The sequence below is a fragment of the Peromyscus maniculatus genome, chromosome 4, assembly GCF_049852395.1.
Source record: "Peromyscus maniculatus bairdii isolate BWxNUB_F1_BW_parent chromosome 4, HU_Pman_BW_mat_3.1, whole genome shotgun sequence".
NCBI lineage: Eukaryota > Metazoa > Chordata > Mammalia > Rodentia > Cricetidae > Peromyscus > Peromyscus maniculatus.
The window spans coordinates 138,065,838-138,090,591 of NC_134855.1; the positions used below are offsets into that span (position 1 = coordinate 138,065,838).

At 51.3% G+C, this 24,754-nt stretch overlaps 2 protein-coding genes across 3 annotated transcripts in view; both read left to right on the top strand.

The window, feature by feature from the left end:
* The first annotated feature begins 17 nt into the window (after positions 1 to 17).
* Adig (adipogenin) lies at positions 18 to 6,078 on the top strand. Of its 2 annotated transcripts, none has more exons than XM_015999593.3 (3): positions 18 to 286; positions 3,681 to 3,813; positions 5,792 to 5,928. In XM_015999593.3, exons 1-2 carry the CDS (start codon positions 160 to 162, stop codon positions 3,797 to 3,799), a joined length of 246 nt encoding a protein of 81 aa, XP_015855079.1. In that variant the 5' UTR covers positions 18 to 159; the 3' UTR covers positions 3,800 to 3,813; positions 5,792 to 5,928. The 2 variants fall into 2 exon arrangements, with proteins under 2 accessions (XP_015855079.1, XP_006971120.1); XM_006971058.4 differs by having other exon boundaries at positions 24 to 286; positions 5,827 to 6,078.
* Positions 6,079 to 11,807: 5,729 nt separating this feature from the next.
* Arhgap40 (Rho GTPase activating protein 40) overlaps positions 11,808 to 24,754 on the top strand; it is a 41,559-nt gene continuing 28,612 nt past the window's right edge. The window contains exon 1 of the mRNA XM_006971059.4: positions 11,808 to 11,973. Within this exon, the coding sequence (XP_006971121.3) occupies positions 11,840 to 11,973 (134 nt within the window). The 5' untranslated portion in view covers positions 11,808 to 11,839. The remainder of the gene's footprint in view (positions 11,974 to 24,754) is intronic.

Here is a 24,754-nt window from a genome sequence, read left to right on the forward strand (position 1 = left end):
TCAGCCTTCTGCTGCAGGCTCTTTCTGTGACTTCCTTGTTACATCACACTCACTGTTAAGTCACAATTGGGCCGAAAGCAGAGCCTGGCCCAGCTACCGGGTCCTCAGGGGCAGCCTGCCCGCTCAATCCAGGTGGCCCCGCATGGCTGCAGGTGCACAATGAGGTACCCTCTGGCGCCGCTGGTGAACGACCTCACGCTCTCTTTCCTGGTGTTCTGGCTCTGCCTGCCCGTGAGTTTGCTGCTCTTCTTGATGATCGTCTGGTTACACTTCTTACTTAGTCAAGGTGAGCTGGTCCAGGCTGGACTCTTTTTGGAGCTGGGCAGGGGCCTAAACAGGATAAAGTACCCTGAACTACAGAAGGGGTTGCACAGCATTTTAAATGCAGCTCCAGTTGAAAAGAGTTTTTTCCTTCCTTCCTTCCTCCCTATCATTTTTTTTCAGTTTTGTTTTTGGGGTTGTTTAGTTTGTTTGTTTTGAGGTAGGGTCTTATTAGATAGCCCTGGCTATTCTGGAACTCACTCTGTAGGCCAGGCTGGTCTTAGACTCAGGTCCACCTGCTTCTGCCTCCTGAGTACTGGGATTAAAGGTGTGCACCATCATGCCGGCAGTTGGGAGTTTCTTAACAGAGTCCCCAAGTTGGACTGAGGCGGATGCTTGTCTGCGGCCCTCAGGGCCACTGCTAATACATAGGCTTGACTGCTGAATTAGAAAATGCAAAGGCACTGAGCAGAGCTTGGGCTGGCTCTCAGCTTCACTCAGACCCTCTCGTGCGCTTTTGCAAACAACTTGAACAGCGGGACGTAGCAGCCTTCACTGTTTTGGGGTGCTCACACACTATCCTAGTTTTTGGCCAGACCAAACTCACAGAAGAACTGGCCTTCTCTTGGACACAGGATCATGGAAGCTTATTGACGTTGGTCCTGACCTCAGCACACTATCAAGAGACGCTAAAGCAGCAGTTCTCAACCTGTGGGTCTTGACCCTTGGGGGGGGGTTGTCAAAAGGTTCTTTCACAGGGGTCACATGTCAGATATCCTGCATATCAGATATTTATATTCCAGCTCACAAAAGTAGCAAAATTACAGTCATGAAGTAGCAATGAAAATAATTTTCTGGTTGGGATCACCACGACATGAGGAACTGTATTAACGGGACACAGTGTTCGGAAGGCTGAGACCCACTGAGCTCAAGGCCCAGACATGACTGACCATGAAAGAGGTAGGGGGCAGACAGGGTGGGATATGGCCAGAGGCACACTGTCTGTCTCCTTGAAGACCCCTCTTAATTCAGAGGCTTTTCTTTCCCTGTTTCTCGGCTCTGGGACCTTAGACCGACTGGGCAACAGTGTGCCCAGCTTGCTGCCAGCTCTGGTCACAAGCTGCTGAGGCAACATGAGCAGCAGCCTGCATGACCTGCCCCGCGATCCCTCTTGTGGGGCCTGCTAATAGTCCCGCTGCAATTTCCTGGCAAGAGCTGCGGGGTTGGGGGTGGGGTGGAGTGTTCGGGTTTCCGAAAAACATGTTTCAAGCTTAATTCACCTCACTTTCAGGGTGAGCTAGAGCTCTCTCTTGGGGCCCAGCCCAGGCATTAGGCCCGGCAGCTAGGGGAGACAAAGGCTCGTTGTGTGCTGGCTGTGGAAGCTGGCTGGATCTCTGGCTGGGGGTGTAAGCTGATAGAATGCCTGCCTGCACAGCATGCAGGGAGCCATGGTTTGATCTCCAGCATGCTAGTGCATGGTGTAATCTCAGCACTTAGGAGGTAAAGACAAGGGGATCAGGTCATCCTCAGCTACATAGCAAGTTTGAAGTCTGGGGTACATGAGACTCTCTCAAAACCCAACCCCTATCCCTCTGGAGTCTAGTATCAGTCCTGTTCCTGGATAGATTATAATAAAGTTAACCTCTTTTGAACACTTAGGAGTTATACCAAATGGGTGATGCGTACCATCTCCCTCCTATCCTGAGAACTCTATGAAAGAGTCCGTATTGCCCAGGTGGGGAAACTGAGGCTTGGAAAGGAGAAGCCTTTCCCAGGGTCACAGCCTGTGCAGTGTTATCAATGCAAACTTCAAATCCCGGTACTGCACCGACTGGCTGTGTGGCTTTAGACCAGGGCTGCCTGAGCCTCAGTTCCCCACCACAAAGTGAAGGTAACCACCCCCACCCCACACATCTTTCAGACGAAAGAAAGGTTCTATGAGGTCTTGGGCTCTTGGTGCAGGGAGCCAAGGACCTGTGTACATGGCACATAGTAGGTGTTTGTAGGCTCAGTCAGTGCTGGCTGAGTCAATGCTGGGTTTTGTCACTGGAAGGGGGTCAAGGGGTATAGCAGTGACTTTGGGTGGCTTCTCTGGAGATGACATCTTACCTCTACCTTTGAAATAAGCCCTTTGGTCTTCAGTGAAGTTGGCCAGTCAGAGGTGACAGCATCCTGGCATCTCTGTCTGCTCTTAGTTTCTCTGTATGTTCTGCCCTTGTGCTGGGATCTGGCCCCAGGTGGTTGGTGGCCTGCAGCCTCAGGAACCTCAAGCCTGTGGGTTTCTAGCAGCATGCAAGCCAAAAGATACAGGTAAACATGAATCATTCATCAGCTTCGGTGTGCCACTGAGTGGCTGGACCAGGTCTCCCGTGAGGTGAGTGTGGTGATTGAGTCACCCAGGCCGCTCACGATAGGTGTGTGTGCTTTTAGGAATTCTTTCATTCACATGTGTGCTCAACACCAAGCAGTAGAAATCACAGATATTTGGTAATGACTGGCCTAGAAGATGAATGGTGGACAGGTCAGTGACTTGGTGTCCCTTCAGTGGGACAATGCCCAATACAGCAGGTACATTAGTTACCATTCTTATGACTATGACGGGGAAAAAAACCTGACATTTTGGCTCCTGGTTTAAGAAGGGGCTGTGATGGGGGAACGTGTGGCAGAGCCTGAGATGTCGCTCACATCCCATTCTTGGTCAGGAAGCAGAGAGGAGGTAGGAGGAGCAGGACTGTGACACCTCAGGTGGCCCCAGCTTCCCACTCTAGTGAGGCACCCGCTCCTGCAGTTTCTAAAGCCTTCCAGAGCAGTACCACTAGCTGGGGACCAAGAGTCATGTGATCCTGTGCAGGCCATTTCCCCTTCAGACTGTAACAGCGGGGTATCTCACACCACCTGGGTCCTTCTGGATCTTCCTCCTAGATCCCTCCTTGTTCTCCATCCAAGGCCATGAAGTCTCAGCGCTGGCCCCTCCACTTCTGGCCTCATAGAGGGCCCCAGGGCCCCCAGGCCTGGCATGCTGAGGATTAAGCTCATTGTTAATAAAAAAAAAAAAAAAAACTAATTGGCTGATAGCAGGGCAAGGGGAGATTGAGTGAGACAGCCTGATGCAGGATGATGGGAGGAGGAAGGGGAGTCGAGAGAGACGCCAGCCAGCTACTGAGCAAGCAGGATGTGTAAAAAATGAGGTAACAAGCCATGAGCCACGTGGCAAAGCATAAATAGAAATATGGGTTAATTTAAGTGTAAGAGTTAGCTAGTAACAAGCTCGAGCTATTGGTCGAGCATTTATAAGTAACATTAAGCCTCTGCATGTTTATTTGAGACCAGGTGGGTTCACACTTGCAGGTGACTCCTCTGGAGCTGGGGAGCACTATAGGCTGAGTCTACCCCAGAAGCCTTGTCTCTGGTCTCCACAGATTCAAAGGAAGATGATTCAGATTTATGTTTCAACTGGGAGCCCTGGAGCAAAGGACCGGCTGAGTCTGGCTGTGAGGAGGAGACATTCTGTGACCATGAGGACAACCTCCGCTGGTGAGCCTGCTCTACCAGGTAAGGCCTTTGTGGGGGATAGGAGGCTGCAAGAAGACCTTAGGCCCAAAGCCTCAGCAGCTGGCTCGTTGGAGCATGCTGCCTTGGTATACAGCTGGACGAGGAGGCAGGTTTAGATAAACTCATAGGTGCAGTCTCTGTAAGGGAGTAGTCTTCAGGCCATAGACATCTGGGGAAAGAGCTGTGGTGGGCATTGTCTGCACACTGTGAACATTTACACTCAGACCAGAGGAAGATTTCACCATCCCTTTGAGCCTCGGGCCACTGGTGGTGGTGGTGGTGGGGACGGACACTCCCATGGATCTGTGGCACTGGCGTCCTTTACATGGTTGTGCTTTTATCAACACACATTCACTCACAATGTCACTAGTTCCTACACTGTCCCCTGGTGGACAGCTGGCTGCCTGGTGTGTGGAGGACCAGACACCACTGCCATGAGGACTCTCCCACTCCCTTCCCCTCTGACCTGACCTCAGAGGTTTGTGCTGGTTCTTCCCTCTGCCTAGCAGCTTCCTCCCCAACGCAGTTGTTGGATACCCTTTCTTACCTCTCACATCTTGCTCAAATGTCACTTTGTCAGGGGGTTCCCCCAATATTTGATATTATATTGCTCCTTCCAATGTAATACCCTGCACTATTTCTGTGGTGCAGCACTTACCAACTTCCAGAAACATAGATAATGGAGGCATCCAAACACCCAAAGCCCTTCCTGACGCATGGTGGGGGCATTCGACATGCACTGGCAGAAGCCCATGATACAGTTTTCATCCTGGTTTAATGGTCCCGGAATGTGCCAAGTGTGTGCCTTCTAGCCTCTCATTGTGAGAGCTGTGGTAAGGATATTCCCATATGTACATGTGGGAACTTGGGGGTACCAGAGCTGTTAAAGAATTTACCCAGAATGCCAGGCAGTGGTGGTGCAAGCCTTTAGTTCCTGCCCTTGGGAGGCAGGGGCAGGTGGATCTCTGAGTTGGAGGCCAGCCTGTTCTACAGAGTGAGTTCCAGGATAGCCAGAGCTACACAGAGAAACCCTGTCTCAACAAACAAACAAACACATTTTTATTCAGAAGAACAGAGTCTTGGCATCCATTCCCACGGGGCTAACGCTGTTTCCATCCAGTGACTCCCAAACACATGCTGTCACTCTAATCTTCCTCTGCTCTCTGTCATCTGCGTTTAAGCTCTCCATGTCTGGGGTGGGATTCTCCACGCCCATTGCCACCCAGCAAATCAAAGCCCACTGACCTCGTCCCCTCCTCTTGCCTACTTCCCTCTCCACAGCGGGCAGCTGACTCAGCGGCTCCAGCCACCACCTCCTGGCACAGCCTCAGACTCCTTCACATCCAGCCATGGCAGCAGGTCCTGGAGAGGAAGAAGACACCCGCCTCTTCTTCTCTCTGTCCTCACAGCTGCCTGACTGTGAAGCGTGGTCAAGCACCGTGTTCTCTAGTCTACACGGTGGGAGGAGGTGGGACTGAGAACCAGGGCCCCTCATGGAGCCCTCTCTGTGCCTCAGAGTCCTTGCCTAACCTGTCCGGGCCATAGCCTCGCCAAGTGAGGCCCTTTCCTCAGAAAAACTCACACCGAGGCACGTGATGGGGCTGGAACACAGGGCAGGCTTCACAACTGTCGAAATCACACAAGGCCCCCACGGTCAGAAGCCTGCTTGACTCCACCCCCTGCTATGACGACTGTCTTTAAACTTTTTTTTTTTGGTATCTTAGTAGTGCTAGGATTTGAACCCAGAGGCTCAGGCATACCAGGCAAGCACTGTACCACTGAGTCACACAAATCCCAATCCAAAATTCTCAGTCTGGGGACAAGAGACCATCCATGTCCATTGTTAATGGGCCCTGTAGCCAATGAACAGGGCAAGAACACAATGTTCAGACTTCATGAAAGGACCCTGTCCATCTGCAGATAGCCACTCCCACCTCACTACTGCATCTCTTATTCTTCATTCTGACTTCATTCCTAGCCCAAGCACGACTTATTCCTGGCCCGCTTGTCTAGGTGTCATCTGGGCCCAAGTGGATGGAGGGAAGAGAGCACTGGTGACCGAGGAGCCTTCCTGGGACCTCCAATAGCCAGACCCGCCAGGCCTCTGGCCGAACCATCTGTCCTCCATCAACAGAGCTGACCTGGGGCCCCTCAGGGAAGAATCGGGCCCAAGCAGCTTACGGGGGACAGCTGGCCGCCAGCTCAACTCACACGAGGTGCTGGGTACCTATTAAAGAAATGGGGGTTCTCCTGTGCCCTGGCAGAGCTTCTGGTGTCTGTTCATTCACCCCGACTCCCTCTGGACTGTCTCACCCTTACGTCTGTTCAAAGGCAAGCGCTCAACTTTCACAGCACACAGCAAGCTCACTTTGGTTAGACTGCAGTGTGGATGTCTACAGTCTCTGCTGTGTGCTCCTTACAACAGGAGCATTTCTGAGTATGCACCATGTGAACCAACTCTCCTAAGTGCTTCATGTGGGGCCGTTGCCAAAAGAATTCTGTGAGGTAAGAGCTTGGTTATCCCTCTGTTACAGAGAGGGAAACTGAGGCACAGCCGTTGAGTAACTTTGCCAAGTCATGTTAGAGGATCAGGGATTCAAACCCAGCCCAGTGGCTCCTGAGCCAGGTGCTGACCCACGGTGTCCATCCTCTCCAGGTGGGGAACTGGGGACAGGTGGTGGGAGATTTTTAATTTTTTTTTTTTTTTGAGACAGGGTGTCTCTATGTAGCTCTGGCCTGGAACTCGCTATGTAGGCCAGGCTGGCCTCAAACTCACAGAGACCTGCCTACCTCTGCCTCCCGAGTACAGGGATTAAAGAAATGTGCCACTGTGCCTGGAAAATTCCCACAGTCACCTGTAGCCCTTCTGGTTACCCCAAGGTAACAGGAAAGATGGACTAGGGGAGGGGACAGGCCTCCCATGTACCATCTGATATCACTTTGTCCTTCCCCCAGCATCCCACTGGGCACCACAAAAACTGAAGATGTCCTGGGGAGAAGACAGATGCTGACTTGCTAATCTGTGGCCATTGGCTACTGTTCCTTCTGTCCTGTCGGAATGATCCACCCACAGCGCCCATTAGAACACCCCCTCTCAGCTCCCTAAGACTGTCCCTAAAACTGTGGTCCTGGCTGGAGTCTCAGCTTTTCATCCAGGGTAGCACTGCCCTTTGGGATGTGAGCCCAGCTGACGTTGATGGATGGGGCCTCTCTCCCACCCGTGGGATTCGATGACCACGCCTGTACTTCACCCACAAGCCTGCCCCTGCATGGAGATGTTCCAGAGGCGTAGGGGAGACCGTAGTGTGTATGATATAGCCACACAGTGCAGCCTGCAGAAGTTGCTAAGTCTCCCGACAAGGAATGACGCCAAGGGTGCACAAGGAGGCCATGTTTCTCTAAGCCTCTCCACATCCTCCAGCACATGGGCACATATATAGACTCACAAACACACATCCTCACGTTCTCACATGTGTGTACACTCACATGGGCGCGTGCGCACACACACATACACACACACACATACATACACACACACACACACACACAGCCCCAATTGTGCTTTAATCCATCCGATGGGGCTGGGCTTCCGGCAAGTGAACAAATCCCTCTGTTAATGGCCCCCACTCAGCACGGCGGGAGCTGCCTCCGGGCTTTGCCTGGAGTCTTCCACACAAACCCTTGGCACAAGGAACCCCAGCACTGCCCAAAGGTCAGAAGCCCATTGTCGCTGGGCATGCTGGGTACTGTTCAGCTTCCCTGCAGTCCCGGCCATGCAGTCCAGCCCCCAGATCACTGACCCAACCTGTCTGGAAGTACGTGGGATGGACCCCGAGGGGAAGCGGGAGCAGCCAGGAGCTTCTGCACCTGCAAAGGTGGATGAGAAGACTTCTTGGACTGGTGGGAGAAGATATGGTTGTCTGGAGATCTCTGATGCAGCCCATGTCCCTGGTCACACCTCCAGTCAGATGCAGAGGACGGCCTCCAGCATCACGTGGGGTGCTTGCCCGGGTCCTTCCACAGCTTCTAGGTCTCTCACACTGCCTCATGCTTCTTGTCACACCTGCAGTCTTGCCCTCATTTTCCATCTGCACTTTGAGTTGCAGGCCAGGACTCTCCCACCTCAGTCATCCCTCTTCCTCCAGCCCCATGTTCCCCATTGTTTTGAGCCTTATGTCCTCATCTGCAGAACCAGTCTCCTCTAGGGAGCCATAGCACAAGGCACAAGCTTAGGGGCCTTGAGCATCATCAGGCAGTACCTCTGAGCGGCGGAAGCTGCCAGTGTGAGGTGAGGGCACACCGGACTGAGCCCACTGAAGGCTGTATGTGGGAATCCCTCCTGGGCCCCCCAACATCTGGTGGCTGCAACTGGGTTCTTTGTCTTGAGGCAATGCCATCAATCTGTCTTCACACAGTCTCCCTGGATGTCTGTGGTATGCTGTCTCCCCCACACTTACCCTCTCTGCAAGGACCCTGCTTATGCTGAACTGGAGCTTGTTTTAATGACTCATTTTTTGGTTTGATTTCCTGTCAACACCCTGTGTCCACATAAGGTCACATCCTGAGATCCTAGGGTTAGGACTTCAATATGGGGACGCCCATGCAGGGCTGAGTGCAGAGCATTTTTTGAGTGGCTTATAAGTTTCCATTAAATGCACACACACACACACACACACACACACACACAAACACACACACACACACACACACACACACACACACACACACACACACACAGAGTCAGGCCCCTGGAAACAAGGGGCACCGTGCCTCATGTGCCAGGGAAGTTGAGGTGCTTGCCTGTCCTTGGTTTCTCTGAGTCCTTACACCAACTCTCAGGATGTGCGATGTTTTAATGTAAATGAGGAAGCTGTGACTCAGAGAGGTTAAGGCATCTGCCAGAAGTTGCACAGCTTAGTAGCAAAGCTGAAGGTCACCCCCAGGATGAGGCACCACTAGACTGCCCTGGGTGGTATAGTGCTGTCCTAGGGTAATGTGCTGTGTTGAGGGCACAGAGGTATGGAGCAGATTCCCAGCCTAGAATATGGTCCCGGGGGCCGACTGGTGTGAGGGACACAGGAGTCCATGGTAGGAAGAGGCTTGTCCAGATCTCAAGCTGCCTAGGGAGGTGCTGGCAGGCTGCCAGGTGCAGGGGCCCACAGGTCTGAGTCACCACTGTGACCCAGCCGGCCTGGCCGATACTCACTCCAGTGGCAGGGCCATGGGGCTGAGGAATGTTGCCAGGGGTGCAGAGGTGGGGCACACTCCCGCCTCCAGGCTTCATTCTACAGACACACAACTCTCCAGGAAGCAGGGAGGCGGCACTTCCTGCCAGAGGCTCAAAGCTCACTGTGCAGGATCCGGGCTGATTGCTCACTCTTCTTGCTTTCTCCTGGCGGCTGGGTTTGTTCTTCTAGGTCAGTGATTTACTCAGGCCCTGGCTCCCTCACTTGGCATCCATTCCTGCGTCCATTCGCCATTCCCCAGTGACTCGATGATTCATCACTTTACTCAGCCCTGCTGGCTCCCGTTTCTCCACACGGTCACTCTTCCCCTCACCCGGACACCTGTTTGCCCATCAGCCATCTCGTCCCTGCCTTAAAGGTCTTCCCGATGAGCCCTCTCACTCAGCCATTTTCTTAAGATTGTGTGTGTGTGTGTGTGTGTGTGTGTGTGTGTGTGTGTGTGTGTGTGTGCATATGTACACCATGCATGTGCAGAACTTGAATTACAGGTGGTTGTGAGCCACCCAAGGTGGACACTGGGAACTGAACTCCAGCCCACTGCAAGAACAGAAGTTCTCTTAACCAATGTGTCATCTTTTCAGCCATTTTCTCATCCCTCCTCTCACCTCCTCCTTCTCCCACCATTCATCTATCTATCCATTCATCTACCCATCCATCCGTCCATCCATCCATCCATTCATCTGCCTATCCATCCATCTACCTATCTATTCATCTGCCTATCCATCCATCTACCTATCCATTCATCTACCTATCTGTCCATCCCATCCATCTATCCATCTATCCAGTTACCTATCCATCCATCCATCCATCCATCCACCCATTCATCCACCTATCCATTCATCTACCCATCCATCCATCCATCCATCCATCCATCCATCCATCCATCCACCCATTCATCCACCTATCCATTCATCTATCCATCCATCCATCCATCCATCCATCCATCCATCCATCCATCCATCCATCCATCCATCCATCCATCCATGTGTCTATCCACCCACCCACTCCCTGTCCACCCACCTATGCATCTATCCTTTATTAAGCAACTACTGTGTTCCCCATACAAAGCTCTGTGGATCTTCATCATGTACCAGCTTCACACCTGTCCCCCATGCTGATTCACTTTACACTCTGGGGGGAGCCTGGGCAGCAGTCAGACCCCAGCTCCTCTCCCTTCCTGTGACGTGGTTCTTTTGTCTCCTCGTGAGGAAGGAGGGCTGGGAAAGTGTACAGTTGCTCACCTGCATAGCTTGTCTGAGCCAGTGATGGTTTCCTGCAAATTAGGGCTCCTGTGGTCCTTTTTCCTCCTGAGGTCTTCCATCTTACAGGACCATGAATATGTAGTTCTAGGACTGAGGCTTCTACGTAACCGTATTTCGAGTTTCTTCGACTCCATTTCTTGATTCCTGTGTACTTGTTTCCCTGGCTACAGAGTACCTGGGACTTCTCTTCTTGAAGGTAAATAAGATTTCAAGGTCACTGGCACTCAGCTTTCCTAGAAGGGCAGAGACAACCAGGACTCCTCGTGATGAGGCCACGGCATTCTGGCCAGGCTGCAGGGGCTCGTCATACGCAGCAGGTGCAGGGTTAGGACCACAGGTTACACAGCCGCGTCCTCTGCAGAAATTCCTTCCTACCCCTGCCCACAGGCCCCTTAGCCTTCAATTCTCACAGTGGTTAAGAAACTGCCTCTACCCGGAAGCCTTCCTGCAGCCCAAATGCCAATTCCCAGGAGGTCTCTGCTCCCCCGTCCCGCCCTCGCCCACCCCTCGCCCTCACCCGCCCGACTCCACATGCATCCTCTGTTCCACAGCACGGCCTGCCGTTGCTGACCATTGGTACTGTGCCTGCTTGTCACTGCCCCCTTTTCACAGAGGAGGAAGTCAGGCTCCCAGAGGCTCATAGGAGGGCTAAGCCAAGATGAAGCCCTGGGTCACTACTAGTTACTGGCTTTATTCATTCCTTTTGGTTTTATTTTGAAATTGGAATGGCTGTGGGGGATGAGAGTGGCCACATCATTAGCATGTTTCATTGCGTCTGTTGTATGTGTATTTGGTTGCTTGGTTTTTTTAAATCTTTTTTTTTTTTAGTTTAAAAAAATTATGTGTACGGATATTTTGCCTGCATGTATGTCTATGTACCATATACATGTAAAGCCTACACAGGCCAGAAGAGGGCATTTGAATCTCCTGGAATTGGAGTTTACAGATGATTGTGAGCTGCCTGCCATGTAGGTGCTGGGAATTGAACCTGGGTCCTTTGAAAGATTAGCTAGTGCTCTTAGTCGCTGGGCAGAGTTTCTCTGTGTAGCTTTGCGCCTTTCCTGGAGCTCACTTGGTAGCCCAGGCTGGCCTCGAACTCACAGAGATCCACCTGGCTCTGCCTCCCAAGTGCTGGGATTAAAGGCGTGCGCCACCACCGCCCGGCTCTAGCTCTGGTTTATTGCTTCTTGCTTCTTGCTTGAGACTGCAGAGTCCTCTCACTCTACTGCCCAAGCTGGCCTTGAAATCATGATCTTTCGCCACCTTCTACCTTCTGGGATGATAGGCATGTGTGCCATGCCTAATTTATGTCCGTTTCTTTTTGTGTCATTTCTGTTTTGGCAAGGGGCCAAGTGTGTGCTCACACATACCTGCCTGTAGGCGGTCCGAGCTAAGTCAGCCCCACCTCAATATGGGGGTGTCTTCGAAGGGTGTGCCGCCGGCCCTCCCACCTGCCTCCAACTGTCACGGTGATTCACTCAGTCCAGAGACAGCATCGGGAGCCTTGGGTGCCTGTCCATGACAGAGCCGTCCCTTCTCCCTACTGTCCAGATGGAAGGGCTGGCCCTGCTGCCCCTGGCCTCACCCTGTCCCCGGATCCCACGAGCCCGCATCGCCAGGCCGCCGGGGCGATGGGCCCACCTGGGCAGCAGGTACTGGTGTCAAGGGTGGTGGAGGGAGGCTGTGTGCCTGGGACAGGTGTCACCTCGGTCTTCGCAATAGTCCCGTGAGGCAAGAGTCCTTTTCGGTTGGTCTTGGTTTTTAATAGTTCTAGGTGATACTGGGGACTAGCTTGGGCAAACCCATTCCTGGATGGATAATGGCAGGTGTGAAAGGAGCCTTGGAATGTTGACGGCTCCTGCCACACTCATTTGCAGGCCAAACACCTGGAGACCGGCTGTGGTCCTTCCCCAGAGAGCGATTCAGGAATTGGGGTTGGTACTCCCAGATGGGGCTGCTCCGGGCTCTGGCAGGGAGTAGCAGCACTTGTAGACCTTTGCACCACATAGCACATTCTCTGAGAGCCTGTGGGGGACGTGTGAGGGTTCTGACCCATCCGGGGGAAATGGACTCAACAGGGGAAACTTGTTTGTCTATCCACTTAGCCTGGCCCGACTGATGTGTTGGCTTCCTGCTGCTTCTGTTTGGACCTGTGACACAACAGTTACTACCTTTGAGTTCTGCACGTCAGGTGTCCTGTTCTCCACCATCAGGCTCTCAGGGGACCTGGCTTCCTTTCCCGGATGCTAAGGGTCCGCACATCGCTTGGCTCATAGCTTTCTTCCATTTGCAATGCCAGCATCCAGCACCTTCAACTCTGACTGTGACCTTCCCTTCTATAACCTCTGCCTCTCCCGCTTGCCTCTGTCACTAATGAAGTAACACCAGTGGGTGACCTTGGACCCACTCAGGTTATCCAGGCTCTCCCTCACTTTGAGGACCTGAACAATCTCAATCATATCTATAAAGTCCCTCTCTGCCCCACCCACCCTCCCCTGCTGCCCCAAGAGAACATAGTCACAAATTCTGGAGATGAAGACGCAAACATCTTTGAGGAGCCGTCATTTACTCTATCTATGAATCTACACATCCACCCCATCACTCTATACTCTCATCACTATCCATCCATCCATTATTCATCACTCCATCTCTCTATCCAAAATCAACTTAATAACCTATTTACTAAAGCGACTCTTCTTACCCGCCCCCTCCTTAATCTCCTGTTATTAATACTGGATCCAACTGTGAGAAGCTCTGGCCTGTTGAATGTGCTCAGTGATTGTGGTTAATGAACAAATGAATGGTATTTTTAAGAGTGTGAAATTTCATAGCATCCCCTTTGTTTACTTACGACAACATAAAAGGAACAAAAGCCACATGCTAGCCTCCCCGATGGTGGATCCAAACTCCAGGGTTAGGTAAGCATTGTCTTAAGTTTCATTTGCATTATTTATTTTTGAGATGGTCTTATTATGTAGCCCAAACTTGCTTCTAATTCTCAGTTCTCTGCCTCAGCCTCCCCAGTGATGAGGTCACCGTGCTCAGTATTATTATACATTTTAAGTATTAAAAAACAAACTAGTTAAGGGAATGGGGAGATGGCTTGGGGGTAAGGCGCTTGCTATGCAGATGTGAGGACCCAAGATCAGGTCCCAAGCATGCAAGTAAAGGCCAGGTGAAATGATGTGCACCTGGACCCCAGAGTGAGGGTGCAGGCCAGGTGAAATGATGTGCACCAGGACCCAAGAGCGAGGGTGCAGGCCAGGTGAAATGATGTACACCTGGATCCCAGAGCGAGGGTGCAGGCCAGGTGAAATGATGTACACCTGGACCCCAGAGTGAGGGTGCAGGCCAGGTGAAATGATGTACACCTGGACCCCAGAGCGAGGGTAAAGGCCAGGTGAAATGATGTACACCTGGACCCCAGAGCGAGGGTGCAGGCCAGGTGTAATGATGTACACCTGGACCCCAGAGTGAGGGTGCAGGCCAGGTGTAATGATGAACACCTGGACCCCCAGAGCGAGGGTGCGGCTGTGTGAAGCCCGATGAATCTCTAGAGCTTGTCTAGAGCCAGCCAGTCCATCCAAAGTGGGAACTGCAGATTCAGTGAGAGACTCTGTCTCAGAATATAAGGTGGAGAACAGTTGAGGCAGATATCTGGTTGTCCAGCTTTGGCCTGCACAGGTGAACATGCCCATGTACACCCAGGTACACACACACACACACACACACACACACACACACACACACACACACACGCACACGCACACGCACACACATGCAGAATAAAATGACTGCTGAAAACATGTCTTCAAATGTGCTATATACTGACTATTTTTGTTCATCAAAATGATTTTAAAGCATATGATCAGTAGGTGCCTTACACTGAACTCTCACCGTGAGCTTAGAACAGGGTATTCTCTCTCTCTTTGTTGAGAATGGCATCCACTGTCCCTCAACAGAAAACCACTTCCCTGAGATGGCATGGCTGTGTCCCCTCCAGGCTAGGCTTTATATACCATCCACAAAGTCGCTATGTCAAGGCTTCCACCACTGCGCCTATTCATCTCAACAATCCTTCACTGAATCATTTATTTATCCAGCGAATTCCAGCGAAGCCACAACCTTTGGGTGTCATGCTCAGTTTGACATGGGTCTGTTCACCTGTGTCTACTGTGGAGGTCCAGGGCTGGCCCCTCAGAGATGTTGGGGAAAATATTTGTGAAGTTCCACGTGGGCGGGGAGGTGGAAGACCAAGTAGGCTAGTCTGGGAGGAAGACACAGAAAGGTTTGGGTTGGGGTGTGGCAAAACTCATGGGTTTATCTGGTAGGACGTCCTATAAAGTGAATGGAGCCAAAGCACAGAACCTTAAAAATAGCCATGTCACGGTGTTGACCTTGGGAGGAGCCTTGAAGTCCCATCTGAGCAAGATGGCTTTGGCAGGGTCCCTTTCTCACTTCCCAATGGAAATATATTTTGTTTGCTACACAGAATTGCAAATCAAGTTCCATTTCCCATGTGGTGATTAGCAAATATTTATATTACAATTATTTACTCTGTGTGTGTGTGTGTGTGTGTGTGCATACATACCTGCCACATCATGCATGTGTGTGTGTGTGTGTGTGTGTGTGTGTGTGTGTGTGTGTGTGTGTGTGGAGGGGGGTGTCAGAGAACAATTTGCATGAGCTGGTTCTTTTCTCCCACCCTGTGAGACCTAGAGATGGAACCCAGGTTGTCAGGTTTGGTGGCAAGTGTCTTTTGTGGCTGAACCATCTCACTGGCCACAGCCACTTGGCACCTTGGTTCCTGGCATCGGCATTCACTCATCATGGTTAGTGAGCGGTAACTGAGCCAGCATGCCATAGCATCTGCTGACTCTTGGCTACAGTTGGTGAGGGGACCATCAGCGCATTGAAACCAGGGCAACACAAGCTATTTCTGGAGGACAGGGTGAGCCAGTGTGTCTGGAGGACAGGGTGAGCCTGTGTGTCTGGAGGACGACAGGCAGCTGGTGCCCTGTAGTAGAGCGCACCTTTGTTTCACAGTGGGGGATGACATATGGCTGTGTCCCACCTGCAACCCACGTGGACAGTCACCAAGCATGGTTTAGTGCACATCCTGTAGGATGCTATGCTTGTGAATACACATCAACATAGATGTGTAATGTATATGTGATGGTTCATGTTGTCAGCTTGACAGGATCTGGAATTACCAGGAGACAGAACCCCAACACAACTGTGCAGAATTATTTGCATTATATCCTCCGAGCATGCCTGTGAATGCCTGTGAGGGACTGTCTTGATTAGCATTGAAGACCTACCCTGAAGGAGGGGGCACCATTTCCTGGACAACATCTAAAAGAATAAACTGTCTTGGGTACACACATCTTTAATCCCAACACTCAGGAGGCCGAGGCAGGCAGCTCTCTCTGAGTTCAAGGCCAGTCTCTAGAGAGAGTTCCGGGTCAGTCAATGTGACTTAGTGATATCCTATTTCAAAACAAACAAACAAACAAATAAGTAAAAGAGCAGACTCAAGCTGAGCACCAGTATCCCTCCCTCTGGCTTCCTGGATGCAGGTACAGTGTGCTCAAGCCCCTCCACTCTGGGTTCCCCACCATGATGGGCTATATTCTCCAACTGTGTGCCCTCCTTAAGGCGCATTTGTTGGAGGTCTTATCCAATAACAGGAGAGGAACTAAGACAATATACACGATTCTTTCACGTTCTAACTGCATGTGTCAGTGCACACATGTGCATTATTCACTGGTGTATGGTACAGGCTCTCAGTGAATGACCTTTCCCACTTTATGACAACTACTGAGGACAGGTTGACGTTGCCTCTCCACAGCTGCCTAGCGTTTCCTTTTGTTCCTTTTGGCCTCCTCTGAGTGGAATTTGGGGCCCTTTTCCTGGTTCTTGTTTTGGAGGGGTGCTGTGGTAAGGTGTGCTGCAATGTTCTCAGACATGAATCCCTGGATATTTATCCCGATGACAAACTCTCAGAACAGGAGTCACTGATCCTAAGACTTTGAGAACATTGAAACACATCCCCAGGGGGGTTCCAGGAAAGCTGTGCCCCTTACAGTCTCAGGAAGGTCATGATCGTAAGTCCTTATGTTCTTGTTCTTAACTAATTGATTGATTGATTGATTGATTTTTTTGAGACAGGGTTTCTCTGTGTAGTTTTGGTGCCTGTTCTGGATCTTGCTCTGTAGACCAGGCTGGCCTCGAACTCACAGAGATCTACCTTGCTCTGCCTCCCGAGTGCTGGGATTAAAGGTGTGCACCACCACTGCCCGGCTAACTTTTATTTTGTTGTCAGGTGTGTACACTGCTGTGTGCCCCAGCACAGGTGGGGTTAGGAGGGCACTCTGTGGAGCTGGGTCTGTCTTTCTACTTCTGTGTGGGTCCTGGGACTCAAGCTCAAGGCCCCAGGCTTGCACAGCAAGCTTCTCGCCCTCTGTGCCATCTCGCTGGCCCCGTCTCTTGGTATTCTTAAAAAAAAGAAAAAAAAAAAAAAGGCAGTGTCTTGAGCCGGGTATGGTGGCACACGCCTTTCATCCCAGCACTCCGGAGGCACAGCACACTGAGTTTGAGGTCAGTCTGGCCTACAAAGAGAGTTCCAGGACAGCCAGGACTATACAGGGAAAACCTGACTTCAAAAACCAAAAACCAAACAACAACAACAAACACACATACACAAAAACCACGGGGTCTCACTATGTAGTTATGCCTATCCTGGAACTCACCATGTAGACCAGGTTAGCCTTGAAAACTCATAGAGATTTATTTGCCTGCCTCTACCTCTAGAATGCTGGGGTTAAAGACATGTGCTACCATGCCTGGCTCATTACTGACAGTGTATTATCGTACTCTCTAGTTTTTGCTAATTGGATCAAGATAAACTTCTTGTAATCAGTGTGAGTGTGTGTGTGTGTGTGTGTGTGTGTGTGTGTGTGTGTGTACGTACCTGTCTGTCTGTCCTAAAACTCATAATGTAGGTGAGGACAAACTTGAACTCTAATCCTCCTGCCTCAGAGTGCCGGGGTTAGCAGTGTGCACACCACCACCCATTTATGTTGTGTTTGCGGTCCAACAGGGCACTGCGGACCTTCTCCCAACTGAGCTGCATGCCCAGCCCCATAATTTGCCTTTGAAAGATCACCGTTGACAGGTTGAACAGCTTTTCCCACGCTCAGGGTCTGGCAGGGTTTCCAAGCTGGAGCCAGGAGGCAGGAAGACCCATTTTGATCCCAGGTCGGCTATCAGATTTCCTCCATCAATAATAGCTGAGTAACTTGGCTGATGACACCTAGGTAGATTATGAGCCAAATCACCCTTAACATCTTCAACTCATACTTCAGTCATGTGCAGCTCAAGTCTCAGCCACTGAGGTCAGGGTCAACTGATCTTCAGATATCAAGTATTCTCTGTCTGCAGATGCAAGATCTGAATGAATCACCGGCACACTATTCAAATGACAAGGTCAACCTGCATCTCACATGCCAGCTGTGGGCCTCTAAGGGACATTACTCAACCTCTCTGGGCCTAATTTTCTTTGGGCCTAGATGGCCGTGGCCAGCAGTGCCTACATGGGCTCATTGTGAGGGCAAAATGGAGTCTATGCTTGGCCCAGTGCCTGATATATATGACATGAACAGTTCCCCTCAGTGGTCAAAGGGAGCATGCTTAGAGGCTGTTCCCAAAAGGCACATCCAGGCCCCCTGGTTTCCTGCAGTGGTAGATAGTTTGACTTAGAGTTCTGAATCTACATCCTTCTTGCGAAAGCCCCTCATTCCTGTCATTTTGGTACTCAAGTTGGTGCCATTCTGAGAGAGGTTGCTGTCCACATGAACATCCTTGGGGATCTCCACTGTGGCCCACAGAGCTGGGCAGAAGCACCAAGGCCATGTAGCCTGGTCGCTGGGGTGCTGGTACTCGGCTGTCAGCCACTGCCCCGGGATTCTCATCCTGCCTCTAGTGTGGACCCTGCTTACATCCTCTTCTGCCAGGCATCCCTAACGCTGCCAATTCCTCAGCAGATGCTTAAGGAGGGTGAGAATGTCTCTGTCTTGGCTCATGCTTGTGTCAAGGATGAGGGTTCCCGTGTCTGTTTGTTGTTCTGAAGGGTGAAATATTTCGCCAGCTCTGATTTGCATCTTCCTGCCAATTGTGGGTTCTGGATCCTTCCATAGTGAGCACTGACACTTCATCTCCAAAGTGAGTAGAATATGTCAGCTTTCCCAGCCTATTGGTATTTTATTATTGATTTCTGAGAGCTTGTTACATAATTAGATAAAACACTGTCGTTTGGTTTGTCATTACATTTATTTATTTACTTAGTGTGTGGGGGCAGTGTATGCATGTGTAGGCATGCCGCTTCTGCATCTGGGTGTGGAGCTAGAGTTTCACTTGAGGGATCTGTTTTGTTTTCTTTGTTTTTGAGACAGGGTTTCACTGTGTAGCTCTGGCTGTCCTGGAACTCTGTAGCCCAGGCTGGCCTCGAACTCACAGAGATCCGCCTGCCTCTGCCTCCCAAGTGCTGGGATTAAAGGCCTGCGCCACCACTGTCCAGCTTCCATTTTTTTTTTTTTGACCCAGGCTCCCTCACTAGATTAAGCTCGCTGTTTTAGCTGGACTGGCTGGCTAAGGATCCTCCAGGATCCTCCCATCTCCAACCCTCTCCCAGCAGCAGAATGATAGGCACACATTACTGCACCTGTGTTTTGGTAGATGCTGGGGATCCAAACTCAGGTTTTTAAGTTCCTTTTTACCACTGAGCCCTCTCCTAGCCCTGACAGTCTGGCTCTTAAGCCCTTGACTATCCAAGAGAAATGGAGAAAGATGAGAACTGGGCAGTGAGGGCCCTGACGGCAAGGCGAGGGTTATAAGCCAGTCCAGGGTAAGCAGCAGGTGCTTTTCCCACGGTGATACTGATTTCTGACTGCTTTGAAGAGCAGGTGTTGGGGAGGCAAGGATGGGCCCTGTGAGACCTCAGAGCCACAAAAGGCATCTGCTAAATGTTGGTCATCTACGTGCATGCCACTGTCTGGAGAGAAAACCCTACAAGTCATGGAGTTTCTTTTCTTGCTTTTTTTTTTTTAAGTTTTTTTTTGTGTGTGATGTTTGCATGTGCATGTATTTCCTATACACACGTGTGTAGGAGTAATTGCACATGTGTGCTCATGTGTCTATGCTAGAGGTTCATGTCAGGTGTCTTCCTCTATTGGGCTCTACCAGGAGCTAACTGACTGGCCAGCCTGGAATCTGTCTTTCTGTGCGCCCTGACGCAATGCTAGGGTTCCAGATGTGCGCACACCATGCCTGGCCTTTACCTGGGTTCTGGGGACCCAAACTCAGATCCTCATACTTGTACGGCAAGCACTTTCCCCTGGGAACTATCTCCAGTCCCTCTCAGAGATTCTAACAGCTCTCCTTGACCTCCTTCCCCAACCTCTGCAGCCCTGCAGCCACACCCCCTAGGGCCTCCCTGGGTTGGTGGGGCCTTCAAGGTGACCCAGCACAGCACAGGGACGACTACGGTGAACACACAACTCGGGTTGTGGGGCTTGCTTAATGTGGTTAATGATACATCTTCTTTCACTTGGTGTGTCCAAAAATATTTTAGCATGTAACCAATATGAAATTTCAATGGGCAGACATCTTACGCTTCAAATGTGGAATCGTCCAAATCTGGTGCCTTGTTTCCATTTGTAGCAACATCCCTTGTGATGCTGACTTCTGTGGAAGTCTCCATGTGCATCGAGAGCACACAGAGTCACCGCTGGGCAGTGGTGCCCTGCTCCCACGGTGCCCTAAACACACCTCGATGCCATGGTAACTCCTTTTCTCCTTGTGACAAGGCCCCCAACAAGAGCGACCCAAGAAAAGGAGGCTTCATCTGGCCCATGGTTTGAGGGAACAGAGATGCAGGCAGGCAGAGATGAATGTTGGGTGTGTATGTGTGTGTGTGCACATGTGCATGCGTGCACAGGCTAGGCACGCATTCTACTCCGGAGCTGCTACAGCCTCAGCACAGTGAGTACTATTACAATTGGAAGATGGAGCGCAAAGACCGAGTCACCCTTGGTTCTTACTGTTTTGTCTTGAGAGGAAAGCTGCGGCCTTAGATGGTTTTGAAGAGCCCGGCAGATGATACATCAACGTTCACGGCTTCTGTAACCTCTCATTCTCTCCTGCCGTCTCCCTCCCCACACAGACCCTGCCTCACGGATGGCAGTGTGGCCATCTTCCCATGTGCACTTGCACTAAGGTTCAGGTTGTGCCTCCGAAGGTATGCCATTCACACCGCGGTCCTAGGCTGTGTCATGACCGTGCCTGAAGCATGGAGAATCCACGCTGTGTACATGTCTGTGGAAGGGTATGCACCCAGGGTTCCCTGCCACGGTCATGTTGTGCACATGGCCGTGTCCTGAGGTCACCATTCAACCTCTGCTCTCAGAGGCCTGATTCCTGCCCTACTTTGAGTTTGAGTCACTCGTTAGGGTTGGAAATGGAAATACGTGAAGTGTGTACACGTCTGATGGCATGTGTGTGGCATCTGGGAATGTGTCTGAGTAGGAAAATGTGGGCTCCTGCCCCTCTTGGCAGAGTTATTTGGTTGCTCAGCAGTACACTGTGTTAGTCAGCTATTGGTTGCATAACAAACGGTCCTGAACTCAGCATCAATCATTTATAAAATCAACAAACCATTTGTTCTTGTCCAAGCGTCTGAGTTTGTCTGAGGTTAGCTAGTCTAGCCTGGGCTCTACAGGGCTTGGCCCGAAGCCGAAGGCGTTGACATACCATCCAGCCATTCCTCCATGGTCATCTCTGGCCATCACCATTTGCTCTCCTTTCTCTTTGTCCTCAGCCTTTTCTCTTCCTCTGATTCCCTGCTCAGCAAAGCAAACCTCAGCGCTGGCGAACCTAGCAGTGACGGCCTACAGCACTCCCAGCACGCCCCATTAGGACCTGTCTCAATCCATTTATCATTGCATAACAGTAATTAGGAGACAAGAGGAAGCTCCCAAACAGACCAGCAGCCCTGTGGCTGGTGTGACAGAGCAGGGATTTCAGCTGATAGGGCCAAGTGTAGGCTGGTGGCATTCCCTCTCCATCCAGGTGCTGTATCGGGCCAATGACAGAGAAGCCACACCCAGCAGGAAAGGCACACAGGGGACTTGCCTAGTACTTGAGAAAACAGTCTATGGGGTCAGAATGCCTGGGCTGCCCTGTTTGTCAGGAAATCTCGGACAAACTATCTTCTTGTTCTGCACCTCTGTGTTCTCATCTGCAGAATGGGGTAATAACAATGGGAAGTAGTGAGGACTGAAAGAATTGGCCCATGGGAATGGGGAGTATCCCCCACCCACAGTGATATGATGTTGTTTCCTAGGCAACATTTCACACATTCTGGTTGCCACAACAGGGGGATGTTTGATGTCCAGTTGGACAGAGGCCAGAAGTGCTTCTAAACATACCTAATGCAAAGTTTGGCCCTCACTACAAACCGGTGACCCACTAGGGTCAGGTGGGGGGGACTATACTGTGGAGTTCGGAGCAGAGCCATGCACAGGCAAATGCCAGTTCCCTGGGGATCTGTGTTAGGGTCTACGGTCACTCTAGCTGTATCACTTGTTTCTGACAAGAGCCTATTCCCATGTCAACGTCCTCTAACTCTTATGGCACGGATAATGGCGCTGCTGCTGCTGCTGGGACTCCAGTCAGTGCTGGTGAAGCATGAGGGCTCTTGTTCTCTGGGTGCCAGGCTTAACCACCTGTCCTGCCACAGCCTCAGAGGCGTGGCAAGGGGCCCCGGCCACGCCTCCTCTACCTGCTCACCGGGTTGTGCCACATTCTTGGTCCCTGAGTCATGTTGACCTTGGCCTCTGAGGAGTTTCTCCCTTCCCTTGTGTGGGCTCTTAGCCTTGTGTGTGTTCCTGCAGCTCTCTCCTGCTCTGCAGCCAAGGCCCTTGCCGCTGTCGCCTGGTAAGATTGCAGGGCCCAAACCTCTCTTCATCCTGCGGTTTAAAGTTGCAGAAACCAGGCTTCGGAGGGAAAGACAGGTCCACTGTCACACCGAATAGATGAGGGTGGACCTCCACCAAGGACTTCCAGGGCCACTGGAGAAAAAGAAAGTGCCACAAGGAACTCAGAGAGGAACAGCTTTGCTGTGGGACCGTCAATGCATTCAGATCCCCTCATCTTATACCCAGGGCCCCTAAACCATCTAGTGCAGCTATTAAGAGCCAGGGAGATAGCTCAGGAGATAAAGTTCTTGCCACAGAAGGAGATCCTGACTGAGTTCATTGCTCAGCACCCAGGCCCATGGACCGGCATTTGTGATGTGGAGTCCTTCGGAGACAGAGCCAGGTGCAGCCCTGGAGCGCAATGACCAACCAAGCTAGCTGGAACAATGAATTTCAGGCTCAGTGAATGACCCTGTCTCAAACAATAAGGTGGACGCCAGGTGTGGTGGTGCTGATCTTTAATCCCAGAATTCGAGAGGCAAAGACAGGCAGATCTCTGAGTTTGGATACACAGAGAAACCCTGTTTCCAAAAAACCCAAATAATAATAATAACAATGATGATGAGGTGGAAACTGACTGAGGCAGAACTCCACGCCACACATCCACACACAAACATACATACATATGTACACTGCACACAGACCACACACCAAGAGCTTTGGAGCCTGAAACCTGGTATCAGGGTCTGGCTCTGTCCCTTGATTATTGGATGAGTCTGCGTGGGTCCCCTCAACTCTCTGGAGCCATTTCCTTGCCTGTAAATTGGGGGAAATTGTGTCCCTCACACAGGGCTGATACATCAACTTGAAAGTTGGCTGGATCTGCTGTTAGGCATCTGCGCGTGCTCAGTGATGTTCAAAATGGGAACGGGAGCTGGAGGTAGCCATGCTTTGCACACCTGTGCACACCATGCAGCACAAGACACTAGCAACAACCCAAGGATTGTTGTGAGGCCCTGAGAAAATTCCGTGATCGTGCTAACCTTGCCTCTTCTTGCTAATGACGCGATGTGATCTCAGGAACCGCACGTGTGCGGCTTCTTCCCATACTCTCGCTTGTCCTCTCTGACCTCCGGAGAAAATTCACCGTGAGGGGTGACTGCTCCGCTCTCGCTGCCTAGCTAGCAAAGGGTGACACGCGGATGGCCCTTGTTTGGGCTCAGTTTTTCCAGTTTTCAAAGTGTCAGGAAAACACACACATGCGGGTAATTTCCAAATGCTTCTAGAGGCAGCTAAGAGCAGAGTGTGTGCCAGCATGGGGTACAAACAGACTCCTAGGAGGCATTGGCTCTGGCCTTCTGGAAAAGCGTAAACAGAGCACAGCAGCCAATTTTATCATTAACTGGGAACTGATCTCCAATTAGGACGCTTCTGCTGGGAGAAAATGGCCAGCCCTCCCCTCTTCCCCTAGGCCCTGCCACACTCACACTCTGCCACACTTGAGTGTGTTTGGGGGTGGAACTGCTGATAGCTCCATGTGGAGCTCAGTGACGGGGGAGGCAGAGCCAGGTCCTGGGCTGAGGTACAGGAAGGACACGTGGTGTAAAAAGGGTGTGGAGATCTTCATGCACGAACCATTGAAATTCCAAGATGGTAGAACTGGAGGGATGGTTCCCTTAGTGCTCATCCAGCCTGCCCAGGGCCCTGGGTTTGACCCTCAGCACCCCAGAAGACTGGATGTGGTAGTATACACCTGTAACCCCAACACTCCAGAAGCTCAGGGTCATTCTCTGCTATGCTATGTAGTGAGTTTGAATCCAACCTGGGCTACGTGAGATCCTGTCTCTAAATAAAAATAAATACATAGAAAAAAGGAAGGACACGAAGTCAGGAATGGAAACTTCTGTGCGCACTCTCCTCCCTGGGTGGTTACACCGTCTGCACTCACGGAGCTGGCCTTGGGTCCTGGATCACACCTCCGTAATTTAGGAAGATTCCAGTGTGGGGAGCTCAGATCAGGGGAGGGGAAGCAGCAGCTCCAGGGATCCCACAAGAGAGGAGGCCAAAGTCAACACACAGAGAGAAAACCGACGGTCCATTTTGAAGGACACTTTGGCGAGAAGTGCCATCATCTCACAACTCTCTGAGCAATCCTGCTTCTAGAAGTCCCTCCTATGGTTGCCTCTGCACAAAGGTGCATGTACTGCAGCAATTACCACACTGGCAAATGCAAACCGCAGCCGTCACGGGGTAGCTGACCCCCTCCCCAGAGGGGATCTGTGAAATAAACCACACTCAGCAGCCGCTCTTCCTCCGAGCCTCTGTGGCCGAGACTCCTGTGTGGCTGGTAAGGAAGTTGAGCTCTAGAATTTGGCTGAGGGGTGAAACTGGGCCACACTGTGTAAAGAATAGGGCTTCTGGCCTAGGCTTAAGGAACCTGAGGAGACATTCCCTGAAC

What these genes read in the sequence shown, in the direction of transcription:
- Adig (XM_015999593.3), top strand. Translation starts at nt 160, where the DNA reads ATGAGGTACCCTCTGGCGCCGCTGGTGAACGACCTCACGCTCTCTTTC. An exon ending in ACACTTCTTACTTAGTCAAG is followed by an intron (nt 287 to 3,680) that starts GTGAGCTGGTCC and finishes TGGTCTCCACAG; the next exon opens with ATTCAAAGGAAGATGATTCA.